At 40.4% G+C, this 13,720-nt stretch overlaps 1 protein-coding gene across 1 annotated transcript in view; it reads right to left on the reverse strand.

The window, feature by feature from the left end:
• Positions 1-361: 361 nt before the first annotated feature.
• LOC109924175 (ATP-dependent RNA helicase DDX19A) overlaps positions 362-13,720 on the reverse strand; it is a 79,639-nt gene continuing 66,280 nt past the window's right edge. The window contains exons 11-12 of the mRNA XM_048614999.1: positions 13,237-13,428; positions 362-2,879 (exon numbers count right to left, since the gene is read on the reverse strand). Coding sequence (XP_048470956.1) covers positions 2,818-2,879; positions 13,237-13,428 — 254 coding nt within the window. The 3' untranslated portion in view covers positions 362-2,817. The remainder of the gene's footprint in view (positions 2,880-13,236; positions 13,429-13,720) is intronic.

The raw sequence follows: 13,720 nt of genomic DNA on the forward strand, positions 1-13,720 counted from the left end.
TGCACAGGTCTCGTTCTTTGCAAAGAACGTGCAAACATACTGCACCTATTTCAACTCATTCTCCAGTTGATTTCTCAGGAGGGTGAAATGACATTAAATCATGCAGTTTGACCATTTTAAAAAACCTTGAAAATTCACTATCATTCACCACATAACTGCTTCATTCTCCATGGCAACAGTGCCTTCAGAGTTCACTTGCCAACCAATCAGCACACTTCTCAAAGCATGTTGTTTTTCTCTTTACATTGGTATTTCTTGTGAATTACCCTGAAAAACACAAAATGTAAACCTTGAGTCTTTTTTTCCCAACAATACTCAAGTTCTGTAATACCATATGAATAAGTTAAAATTTCAAAATAGGTGACGTACTTATTCTTTATTCCAAATAGTACACAAGATTAGTTTCCTCCATTGTAAGGGCTGCCAAAGATTATCTTTAATTTGTAAAATTAGAGGCATTTCAATCTCAAATTCATTATGACACTCAAAGCACTCATTCGTTTCTGCAGTTTAAATATTTCCAATTACAATCCAGTTCACAACCAAATAAAAATGCATTGTGAACAAATGCATACACCCTAACATACAAAATTCAATACAGTAATTTAAGCTGCACAGTCATTTCAAGGTAAAGTCTGTATACAAATATTTGAAGAGAGGGCATTTTGTCAAATTTTCCTAAAATTTTAGGTACAATCTCAAATTAGCTTCAGTTTTTACTTGGTAAAAGTTTAATTTGTTCCTGTATTTGAACAGAATTATACAGCCAAAATATTGCATAAGTATTTTATTTTCTCAGACTGTATTTTTAGTTCTTTACCCCAATTTTTTAAACACTTCCAATGTGGGGTGAGATAGTTAACCAGTTTTCACTCTATGGAAAGCTGCAACAGTCACCAATTGAAGACATTAGTTGAGAAATATAAACAGTAAGATTTTCAACAGCTGGCCATTAACTGCAAATAATTTTTTGCCAAACCAGGAATTCCCTTTTTAAATAAAATCACTATACTCTTCAAAATACTTGTTTCTTAACACTATTTGTTAAAAAAAAAATGTGCCAGTAAAGCTGGTATATTGCAATGGCAGCTACCTCAAAGTAACTGCTGAACATATCCAACACACAAAGCAAATGACAGGTTCAAGGCAGGGATTCCATTCACAAGCACAAGTAGTGATCCAATCTCTGCTTTCAAACAGACATATAAAAATGTGGACTTCCAAACTCATTTTTAAAGGGACAATACTTTTTTGTGATATGGTTTAAAAATGCTTGGCCTATGTATAAATGTATTTGATAGGAATGTTAACCATTCAATAAATGTGGACCTGGTGTAAGTGGAAAACATTACAATGGTGAATTGATGTTCACATACTGCAGTAGTCTGACTAGGTTATGTCAAACCTCAAATTCATTGGTTTTTCTAGCCATCTTCCTTGTACAGTAGAATAATGTATGGCAAAGATACTTTCACGAGTCAATTCATACATAAGTACTGAATATAAAAGGCTCATATTTAACAGAAGGGTACAGGTCTACAAAGCTATCCCAATTCTGAAATTCAGTGAATAACTTTTGGTTTATACTCATTGCAGCATACACAAGCATTCTCAGCATAAAATGGATACAAATCTAAGGGCTGACAATGGTACATATCATTTGTGCAGATATAATATGATATTCAGAGCTCATTATATAGAATAGGTTCATTCAGTGCAGCTATTTCAAAAAAATCACCTGCTAGCTCTTAAATTGAGCAAAGCACTTTACATGCTAATGTAATACAACTTATCCAAAGAGCATTTTTATTTTGATTTGTCCAAATTCCTCACTGTTCAACATAAATTTCAGCCCAGCAATGCTACTCTTCCCCAAACTCAGAAATATTAGGTAAAAATCAAACCAGATTCTCAATTAATATCAAGAACTTAAATTTTCTTATGAGCATTTCAATGTTAAAGGAACCATAATTAAACATTGACTTTTCTTATTTAAGGTACTGGGATTTTTAAAATGTGATTGTTAGTTTTAATTTTTTGTTTCCTACAACAAAGAAAGTTGTTACCAAGAAGTTCTGGAATTTTTGGTGTGGCACTATGACAAGAATTTTCTTCTTGCTTACTTCAGGCTCGAGTATAACTGAAGATATTTCTGAATAAAGGTATGGACTTAATAACTAGATCAAAAATAATTTTATCGATCCAGGAGACAACTAGCCATGAATAAATCACATCGAAAATAAACCTAAATAAACGATTTGCCATGGCTAAATTGACAGTAAAAATCCAATACCTTCTCTAATTCATATGCAAAATAATGAAGGATAATTATGAAGTGTTATAGTGTAATGGCATTTTTGCATCAGACCAATTTTTGCAATTAAGTATCCATTTCACTTCACAGATATAGATCTATGCTTGTAACCCACTAAAAATGCAGTCCACCTAATGGAAAAGGCCATTTTTCCTTAACATTTTTACATCTCCTACCTTTTTCAGTTTGGCAATTCAAATTTTATTTCTATTTTTTGTGTTTAAGGTTAACTAAGACAAACTTTATAAAGCATGTTGAATGTTTCAAATGTAAACAATTTCCTGGCATTTTTTATTCACTTGAAGGAAAAGTACAAAATTTTATAGTCCAACTGCAAAGTTTTAAATGAGGTAAATTCAACATAATTTGATTTTGTCAGTCTGTTCTTAAAACTGGTTGCAGAATAACCCAATGGATTCCAAGTCCAAAAGTCCAATTGCAGCTGGGCAGTGCATGTTGTCACAGGGTTGAGAAGGGTTTAAACTAGTTCAGCCTGTTGCACTTCAGTTAGCAATCCTTTCAATCTCATCAAGGTCATCTGTATCAAGCTTTTCAATGCGCTTGTCTGAAAAAAAAATACATCACTTTAGTAAATTCTTGCCAAGCATCATCTGTCAACATTAAAGTACTGACACTAAATCACAAGCCAAGTACTGAAAATGGAATCTTCCCAGTATAAATGGGCTGGGCATGTGTGACATCCATCCACTAGTACATTAAGCAATGTTTCACTGCTTTTTATGAAACAAGTTATACTTTCATATCTATAATCACATTTAGCAACTGGATAAAAAAAAGTGTTCTTACTCAACCGGTTTAGATCTGTGACCATATTCTTCTGGGCAGCAGGATTGGAACCTTGAACTTCTTGTCCAGAGGTAGACACATTATCATTGCGCCACAAGATCGTCAATTTACACTCGCCTACTGAGGGGTTTTTCAAATAGAGTCACACAGTCAGAGAGCACAGAAACGGGCCCTTTGGTCCAACTCGTCTGTGCTGACCAGACTTCCCAATCTGGCCTAGTCTCGTTTGGGTGGTGGTGGTGGTGGTGGTGGTGGTGGCGGCGGCTGGGGAGGGGGTGGGGAGATGATAAGGTGCCTGCTTGAATTATTAAAAGTAGGCATGAACGATCATAGAAAGTGCATAAACTCCAACTGTCAGTTCATTGGAATTGTCAAAAGGAACTGTCAAGAGGATCCATCGAGGCATTTAGAAAAATCCTTGCTTTCTATCTCCACTTGATGACAAACTGAGGGATACCTTACTGTTGCATGACTGCTTCCATAAACATTCATAATCACAGTAAGTGTTAATTTCAGTTTTTTTGATAACTACATGACGTTTTATATTCTTCGAAGTGGAAATATGAATTTCACAGCTTATTGTAATAAGGGATTGTATATTTGAACAAAATACCTGTTATAAAGCTTTAAGATGAAGGAATGTAAGTACTCATATCCTTCAGGGAAGGAAATATCCCTGTTCCAGTTAATTAGTGATGTTAACACTGATCCTTTTCTTCACAGATGCTGCCAGACCTGCTGTGCTTTTCCAGCAATTTCTGTTTTTGTTCCCCTCCTCACAGTCCAGCTTACATTTGACTCCAGAACTACACTAATGGAGTGGACTCTCTACTGCTCTCAAAATGGCCTAACAAGCCACTCAGTTGTAGAGACTTCACAGCGATTGATACAAAGAAATGAAACTGGATGGACCATCCAGCATCAACTGACGACACTGCAAACAACAACGGCAGAAACAACCCTACAAAGTCCTCCTAACATCTTGTTAGTGCTAAAACTGAAGGAGCGGTCTCAGACTAGTCAAGCAACAGCCTGACAGTTATACTTACACAATGTCCCAGACACCATCACCATCCCTGGATATATCCTGTCTCACTAGCAAGTCAGACCTAGCAGGGGTATACAGTCCAGAAGTAGTTGCCCTTGGAGTCTTCAACATGAGTCAAGACCCCATGAATTGTCATGACAACCTCGTCCCTTGGCTGATGAATCAGTACTCTTCCATGGTGAGCAATGCTTGGAGAAAGTACTGAGGGAATCAAGGGCATGAAATATACAATGGGTGGGGAATTTCAATATTCACCACCAAGAATGGTGTGGCAGCAGCACTACTGATCAAGCCGGTCAGGTCCTAAAGGGCACAACTGCCAGACTGGGTCAGCGGCAGGTGGTTGAGAGAAGCAACAAGACAGAAAAACATCTGACCTCATCCTTCCCAATCTCCTAGCTGCAGATGCATCTAACCATGACAGTATCATTAAGAGTAACCACTGCACAGTCCTTGTGGAGACAAAGTTCTGCTTTCACATTGAAAATATCCTGCATCGTGTTGTGTGGCACTAATCACTGTTCTAAATGGAACAGACTTTGAATAGATCCAGCAACTCAAGACTTGGCGGCGATGAGGTGCTGCCGGCGATGAACAGCTGCAGAACTATACTGCAATACAATCCTCAACCTCACATCCCAACACATCCCCCATTCAATCATTACCATTAATCCAGATATTTAACCCTGGTTCAATGGAAAATGCACGAGGGCATGCCAGGAGCAGCACCAAACATACCTAAAAATGAAGTGTCAACCTGGTGAAGCCACCAAACAGGACTACTTGCATGCCAAACAGCATAAGCAGCATGTGATAGACGGAGCTAAGCTATCCCACAGCCAACAGATCTGATCTAAGCTCTGCAATCCTACCACATCCAGTCGTAAATGGTGGTGGTCAATTAAACAACTCACTGGAGAGGAGGTTCCACAAATATCCCTCAACCTCAATGATGGAAGAGCCCAACACACAAGTGCAAAAGATAAAGCTGAAGCATTTGCAGCAATCTTCAGCCAGAAATGCCAACTGGATGATTTGTCTCATTCTGAGGCAGGGTCACTGGACTCGAAACGTTAACTCTGATTTTTCTTCACAGATGCTGCCAGACCCGCTGAGTTTTCCAGCAACTACTGTTTTTTGTTCCCGATTTACAGCATCTGCAGTTCAAATTCTATATTTAATTCAAATTTAAATATTTAACTCTGCCACATGCATGCCCACCCTTGAAGCTCTGCTCCTCTGTCCAAAAGGATTTCTGTTCCAATCTTTTTTCTTGTTCACCGATATTAATTTCACTGTCATTCCCAGTGTTTGACCAAGTATTTGCTAAAACTTGTTTCCACAGCCATATCACATTCCTCAGCAACTAGACCTGGCTCAGATTCACCCCAAGTGGCTTCCAACTCAAGTTTCATCCCTTATGCATTGAATCCACCCAGGATCACAGGTAGCTCAGTGATCTGACAACATCCTGAGATCCACACTCAGTGCCATGCTGTATCACATGCACACTCTTGACCTCTCCCCAACAGCTGGCTCAGGACTGCACCACTCTGCAGTTCCACTTCATCCTCTGGCTCATTCGTCATGCTAATCAGAAACTTTTTCTTTTCCTTTCAGGCATCAAGGCCCACAAGATGCAACAACTCACTTACCCACGGCCCTCTGGAACCTTCCTCTCCTTCCCTTTCTTCTGACGCCATCCCCTCCCCCAACTCCACCTCCTGTCAGGATCCCTCCTAATCTTCCATTCTCCAATGCTGAATGTTCGATACTCAGCAAAGGTCTCCGCTTTATCCCCTGCATCCCCACCTTAATTAATTTCAGGCACAACATGATATCGAACTCTTCTGCTGTCTTCGCCTCTGTGCCCATTTCTTTGGGCAAGAGTCCTCTCCCCGTCCCAACACTCTCCCTCTAGCCTTTTACCTGCACTCAATCTGTTCAGTGAGAACTGTCAATGTGACAATGGGTGAGGGTGGTGGAGTTGACAAAGAGATTGAGGCGACTTATCTCCCTCCAAACTAACTGCACTCAATGCGCTTAGATCCAACCCTGACTTTGTTATTAAGCTTGCTGATAAGGGTGATGCAATTGTAGTCTGGTGCACTGACCTCAATATTGCAGAGGCTGAGCGCCAGCTCTCAGACACACTCCTGTCTTCCCCTGGTCAATGGCACATCAGGCCATTTTATCAACTACAGTAACTGACCTAATTTCATCCGGTGATCTCCCCATCACTACCTCTAGGCAGATAGTCCCCCAGCCTCGCACAGCTTGCTTCTACCTCCTTCCAAGAATCCACAAACAGGGCAGCCTGCTCCTGGCCCACAGAACTCACCTCTTCCTACCTTGACTGTTTTCTTCCTTGCCCATATACATCAGTGACCCCTCTGACGCTTTACACCAGTTCCAGGATTTCCAGTTTGCTGGACCCAGCTGCCTTTTCTTTACCATGGATCTGTACTTTCCACAATCTAGTCTACTGCATTCACTGCTCACAATGTGGTCTCCTCCACATTAGGAGAGGCAATGGTCTAGTAGTATTATCACTGAACTGTTAATCCAGAGACCCAGATAATGTTCTGGGGACCTGGGTTTGAATCCCACCACAGCAGATGGTAGAATTTGAATTCAATTAAAAAGTAAAAGTAAAATTAAGAGTCTAATGATGACCATGAATCCATTGTCAATTGCTGGAAAAATCCATCTGGTTCACTAATGTCCTTTAGGGAAGGAAGCTGCCATCCTTGCCTGGTGTGGCATACATGTGACTCCAGACCCACAGCAATGTGGTTGACTCTGAACTGCCCTCTGGCCAATTAGGGATGGGCAATAAATGTTGCCCTAGCCAGCAATGATTTCATCCCCTGAATGAATAAATAAAAAGATTGGGGAAATGAAGCGTAGCTTTACAGAACATCTAAGTTTTGCCGACAAAAATAACCCCGAGCTTCCAGTTGCCGGCCACTTTAACACACTGCCCTGTTTCCTGGCCAACATGTGTGTCTCAGATTTGCTGCAGTATTCCAGCGAGGCTCAGTGCAAGCTGGAAGAACACCTCATTTTCCGCTTGGGAAACCTGCAGCCCTCCAGACTCAATTCTGAGTTCAATAATTTTAAGGCCTAAAGTCTCCCATGTCCTAGCCCCCTACCCCACACACCAGGCCTTTTTAATCACATAGCCTGCCATTACACAATAGTCATTGTTAGCCACTATCAGTCTCTTCAATAACAGCTATTCACCCTCCTAGCCAGAGTGGTTATCAACTCCTTTGTCTGTCTGACTTTTCTTCTCTCTTTGTGCTCTATCCTAACTTATCACTTACTTCTTATCCCCACCCTTCCATATAAACCAACTTTTCTTAGCTACCATCAGCTCTGAAGAAGCGTCACCGGACCCGAAATGTTAACTGATTTTTCTTCGCAAATGCTGCTAGACCTGCTCAGCTTTTCCAGCAATTTCTGCCTTTTCTTCCCCCACTTCATCTCAGCATTCTCTGATGGACCTCAGCATTACAGATACCAGTCTTCAGCCAATATAATTCACTCCTCAATGTCAAGAAACAGGTGAAGGCACTGGGCCCTGATAACATTCCAACAACAGTACTGAAGACTGGTGCTCCAGAACCTGCCATTCCCCAATCAAGCTCTTCCACTACAGTTAAAACACGTGCATTTATGTGACCATCCAACCCATCCAATTATCACCCCATCAGTCTACTCTCAATCAGTAAAGTGATGAAAAGTGTCATCAATAATGCTATCAAGCAGCACCTGCTCAGTGATACCGAGTTTGGGATCGGCCAGGGCCACTCAGCTCCTGACCTCATTACAGCCAGGCTATGATCACCACCATCCCTTGACAGTCAATGGTGCTACCATCACTGAATCCCCCACTACCAAAATCCTGGTGTTACCACGGACCAGAAACCCAAGCGGACGCACCATATAAACAGTGGCTACGAGAACAGGTCAGATGCTAGCAAGTGGCAAATAACTCACTTTTGACTCTCCAAAGTCTGTTCACCAGCTACAAGTCAGGAGTTGATGGAATACTCCCCATATGCCTGGAACAGTGCAGCTCCAGCAACACAACAAGCACGACACCACCCAAGATAAAGCAGCCCACTTGATTGGTACCACATTCACAAGCATCCACTTGTTCCACTAATGTGTTTACCATCTACAACATGCACTGCAGAAATTCAAAGATCCTTGGACAATACTTTCTAAATCCAAGAGCACTTCCACCTAGAAGGACAAGGGCAGCAGATACACAGGAATATCATGACATGCAAGCTCCCCTCTAAGCCACACACTATCCTGACCTGGAAATATAATCACCACTCCTCCAGTGTCGCTGGGTCAAGATCCTCAGATTCCCTTCCTAATGACATTGTGGGTGAACCTACAGCATGCGGACTGCAACAGTTCTGGAAAGCAGCTCACCAGCAAATTCTCAAGGGCAACTTAGAACAGTCAATAAAAACTGCTGGCCAGCAAATGCCAATGTCACGAGTGAATAAAATACGTGGGCTTTTATGGAGTATGTTTTTCAACAGGCACTTGATTTTATTTTACAGAACCTTACTATCTTGGGATACATGGCAAGTTGATATGTCTAAGGGCAAGTTGATATGTCTAAGAGCAATAAGATGGTGGATGGGGTCATGGGTTAGCCTAAAGGGTCATAAAAGTGGTTGGAAAGGCATAGCTTGGCAAGGATGGTGTGAGAGGTAGGCTAACAGGACTAACTTACGGGGGAGGCAATGGCCTAGTCATATTATCATTGCATTATTAATCTAGAAACAGAAGAAATATTTTGGGGACCTGGACTCAAATCCCACCACAGCAGATGGCAGAATTTGAATTTGCTTAAAACATTTGAAATTAAGAATCTAATGATGACCATGAAATCTTTGTCAATTGTTGGAAAACCCCATCTGGTTCACTAATGTCCTTTAGAGAAGGAAGCTGCCACCATTACCTGGACCGGCCTACGTGTGACTCCAGATCCACAGCAACAATGTGGTTGACTCATAACTGGCCTCTGGAATGGGCAATAAATGCTGGCCTAGCCAACAACACCCTCATCCCATGAATGAACTGAAAAACAAAGATGGGGCATGGTAAGTGTGGGGAGATAAGGAAAGAGGGCTGGAGGGATGTTTTATACTTTATTCTAGTTTTTAAAAAAAAATTTTAGATGCTGCCCGAACACAGATAGGTTTTTCACCCAGCATCCTCCTCATTGCTCCCGTGAATTATCTGTCCCAACATCTAACTTAACTGGTGGAGAGATTGATTTGTCACAATTAGTTTAGTTTACTTAAAATCATGCAATCAAAATATATTCAAATAACCTAATGTTTTGTTCTTCCTAACTGTAACTGGCACAGATTTTACTACTTTACTATCACGAAAGGATGCTTGGCCTCACTTGACAAAGAAATGCACCGTGGGATTTTGAATAGAGGGTAGGTAATCCACTAAGGAGTTAACGTTGAGAGGCTCCTGTTTAGCTTAAGTCCAACTCGAAGCCAGATAGTCAAAACATACAATCTTCAAGGTTGAAGAAACTCCTCTACGCTCAACCACTAACACTAACTAAAAATCTGGTGTTATTAAAAAAAAGGAAAGCTAAAAGCAGAAGGGGAGGAAAAACATAGTTGCTGTGCTCTACACATTAGCTTTATAATAATTCATAGTATTTTAGAAAAGATGCAATTACATTTGGCTTTATATTAGAATTAACATTGTAATAAAATAACCCTAATGCCTGGCAGCATTTATGGGGAAGGAGGGAGCAAGGGATAATGTTTCGGGTCTGACGTGATTCTTCTTTGGAATTTAATAGGACTAAAAATGACAGTTTTTGAATGATGTTGGGAAAAGGAGGATTAACTTGACAGATGGTGAGAACGTCCAGAGTGAAGGGCAAAGGGAGCACTAATGGCAATGGAGGAGCTACAGCTGAAGAATAGGTGTTAACAGTAGAAAATTGATCAGCACTACTGAGAGCATATCCATGCAAGCAAGATGCTAAACAGTGGTGGTGAAAGAGGAGGGACAGGGAGGGCACGTAAGAGACCATGCGTCTGATCAGAATGGAGGACAGCATGATCTTAAGTTAGGCAGCTATGGAGTCTCACAGCATGGAAACAAACCTTCAGTCCAACTGGTCCACGCTGACCATGTTCCCAAACTAAACTACATCTGCCTGCATTTGGCCCACACCCCTCCAAACCTTTCCAATTCATGTACTTATCCGAACATCCTTTAAATGTTGTAACTGTACCTGCATCCATTACTTCCTCTGGAAGTTCATTCCATACACTAAAAAAATGTTGACCCTCATGTCCTTTTTAAAACTTTCTCCTCCTACCTTAAAATATGCTCCCTAGTTTTGAACTTATCCCACCTCAGGGAAAGGCCTTAGTTATTCACCTTATCTGTGCCTCTTATGATTTTATCAACTTCTATAAGGTCACCTATCAACCTCCTATGCTCCAGTGAAAGTAGTCCCAGGCTAATTTTATAACTCAAGCCCTCCATTCCCAGCAACATCCTGGTAAATCTTTTCTGAACCCTCTTCAATTTAACAATATCCCACTTAGAAGAGGGCAACCAGAACTGCGCACAGTACTGCAGAAAAGGTCTCACTAATATTTGTTAAAGTCAAATGTTGAGTCTTGAAAGCTATGAAGTGCCCAAGCAGAAAACGATGTGTTCTCCCAGCTTTCATTGGGCTTTACTGGAACAATGCATCAGGCCTAGACCAGCAATGTTAGCATGAGTGTTCTCACAGGAATCTCGCAAAAAATTCACTCCAACCAAGCACAAGGATGTCAGAAATGTCTGGAATTTTAAAAACATTTCACTCATTACCCACCTCGTATTTTGAGTACTGATCAGCAGTTTTTCAAGCTTTTGATTTGTACATATGTGTGAAGTTCTCATTTATTGTTTATTATGAATATGAACTTAAGAATTGAGTGAGCAGGATGATGGTTTTTAAATGATTGATCCCAAGTAGGAACTGTAATGCTTGAAAGTCACTAGAACATAGCCAAGCAAGTGAAACATCAAATTAATCATGAGTTTAATTAGTCTGGCTGAATGCTGGCATTCAAGACAAAATATATGCGTTTAAGTAATGACCCACATACAATTACTGTTCAGTTTCTGTGGTTACTACTGTTATAACATCAGTGTACATCTAATTAGAAAACTAACTCAAGTTAGAGGTATTTTCTCCATGGATTGCCAATGAGTCGTTATCACAATTTGAAGAAGTCAAGTCTAAGAAATGTTTAAATTTTGCATGCAGAAATGTGATGTGACATATAGTTAACATCTGCTATGTAAACAGAGGGTATATATAGATGGGCATTTCTCAGATTAGAGATGAGTTTAAAGCAGTGTTCCCCAGGGATCGGTGTTGGGACTCTTGGTCTTTTCTAGTTTATATAAACAATTTGGAGAATGGTGTGGAGGACAAAAATCAAAAATTTGCAGCTAGAGAGAATAGTGAATCATGAGGATGACACTTAGCGACTTGAGGGGCATTGACAGGTTGGCCAAATAGGCAAACAAATTTCAATGCAGAAAAACATAAGGTAATGCATTTTTGTAGAAGAAAAATGAGACAATACAGGCTCAAATGGTACACTTTTGAGGGGAGTATAGGAGCAGAGGGACCTCAAGGTTCACTTGCAATATTCTTTGAAGGTGGCCAGGCAAGTTAAAACAGTTAAAGTGGCTTACAAGATCCTTGAATTTATAAATAGAGGCTTGCAGTATAAAAGTAAAGAAGTGATGTTACACCTTTACAAGTCATTGGTCAAACCACATTTGGAGTGGTATTCAGTTCTGGGCATCTTATTTAAAGGAAGATATTAAAGCCCTGGAGAGTGTGCAAAGGAGCCTTACTAGGATGATACTAGAAATGAGGGATTTTACATACAAGGAAAGATTAAGGAAATTGGGGTTATTCTCCTTGGAGCAGAGAAGATCAAGAGCTGACTTTGATGTTCAAAATTATGATTTTTTTAAAAAAACACAGCAAGGGAGGATATTCTGCTTTCACTAGTCAGTAACTAGGCATCGCAATTTCAGGATGGTCAGCAAGAGTACTAGGACTTAGATGAGGAGAAGCTTTTTTACTCAGCTGTTAGGATTTGGAATGCACTGCATGGGAGTATGGTGGAGGTGGATTCCATAGGAGGTTTCAAAAGAGAAGTGGATGTTTATTTGAAAGTGATGCTCTGGAGTTGGGGCTGGAGAACGAGACTATAGCTGGGGAGCTGTTTTGGGAGGCAGTACAAACACAATAGGTCAAATTGCTTCCTTTTGTACTGTAAAATTCTTTCATTTACCTCCAGAAATAATAGGTGGGTACTGCTGCCTCAGCGCCTGCATCCCGGGTTCGATTCCACTCTCGGGCAACTGTCTATGTAGAGTTTGCACATTCTCCCTATGTCTGCGTGGGTTTCCTCCGGGTGCTCCGGTTTCCTCCCACAGTCCAAAGGTGTGCAGGATAGGTGGACTAGCCATGCTAAATTGCCCATTGTGTTCAGGGATGTGTAGATTAGGTGGGTTACAGGGAGATGGGTCTGGGTGGGATGCTCAGAGGTTCGGTGTGGGCTTGTTGGGCCGAAGTTCCTGTTTCCACACTGTAGGGATTCTATGATCTATGAAATTCCAGGCAGCTGAAATTTGCACACAAGTGGACTCCTTGTGGAACAATAATATTTAGAAGACATTTTGGGTGATCAGAAACCCAGAAAATTTGAAATGAGTACTGTTCCTCTACATTATGTAATATAATGCATAGCTGAAACGTCTAAAAGTCTAGCACTGAAGTTCACATTTTAGGATACAAACGTAGAACTTACACTGAACAGTTTGAATTGTTCTAAGTTAATCAACATGGTTAAATTGGAATTTGTTCATTTCAATTGGATAATTTGCCACTAAATGCAAACCTTTCTTGCTACCAAAATCAGCATCAGAAGTACTTTAAGAATAGAAATGCCAGAATTTAATGGACTAAACAACATACTGAAATGATCCTGGATTCGGTTGAGGATATTCATGCTGTATTTACTGTCTACCATGTTAATAGCCAAGCCACGTTTGCCAAAACGACCTGTTCGTCCAATTCTGTGAAGGTACGTCTCGCAGTCTGGATTACCATCTTTATCCACTGGAAGGTCAAAGTTTATGACGACGGAGACCTGCTCAACATCAATTCCTGGTTTGAAATTAATCAAAGTTTCAGCAAACAGCCAGAGGAAATGTAATAAAATGTTAAGTGGTGTGAGGGCAGAAACAAATTCAAATATACTATCAGGTATTTACTGACACAATAGCTTTTTAGATAACTATATCAAATTATACAAAGCTGAAAACATGTACTTCCTCCCCAAATTCTCTTTTAGATGCCGGCAATTTTCCATGTCTTTCCCATACCGTGGATATTCTTTCACTCAAGTCTCGATACCAAATTACTGAACTGATTGCGCATGAGAAAGAAAAATAAATGA

This window comes from Rhincodon typus, chromosome 31 (assembly GCF_021869965.1).
Source record: "Rhincodon typus isolate 14 chromosome 31, sRhiTyp1.1, whole genome shotgun sequence".
Taxonomy (NCBI): domain Eukaryota; kingdom Metazoa; phylum Chordata; class Chondrichthyes; order Orectolobiformes; family Rhincodontidae; genus Rhincodon; species Rhincodon typus.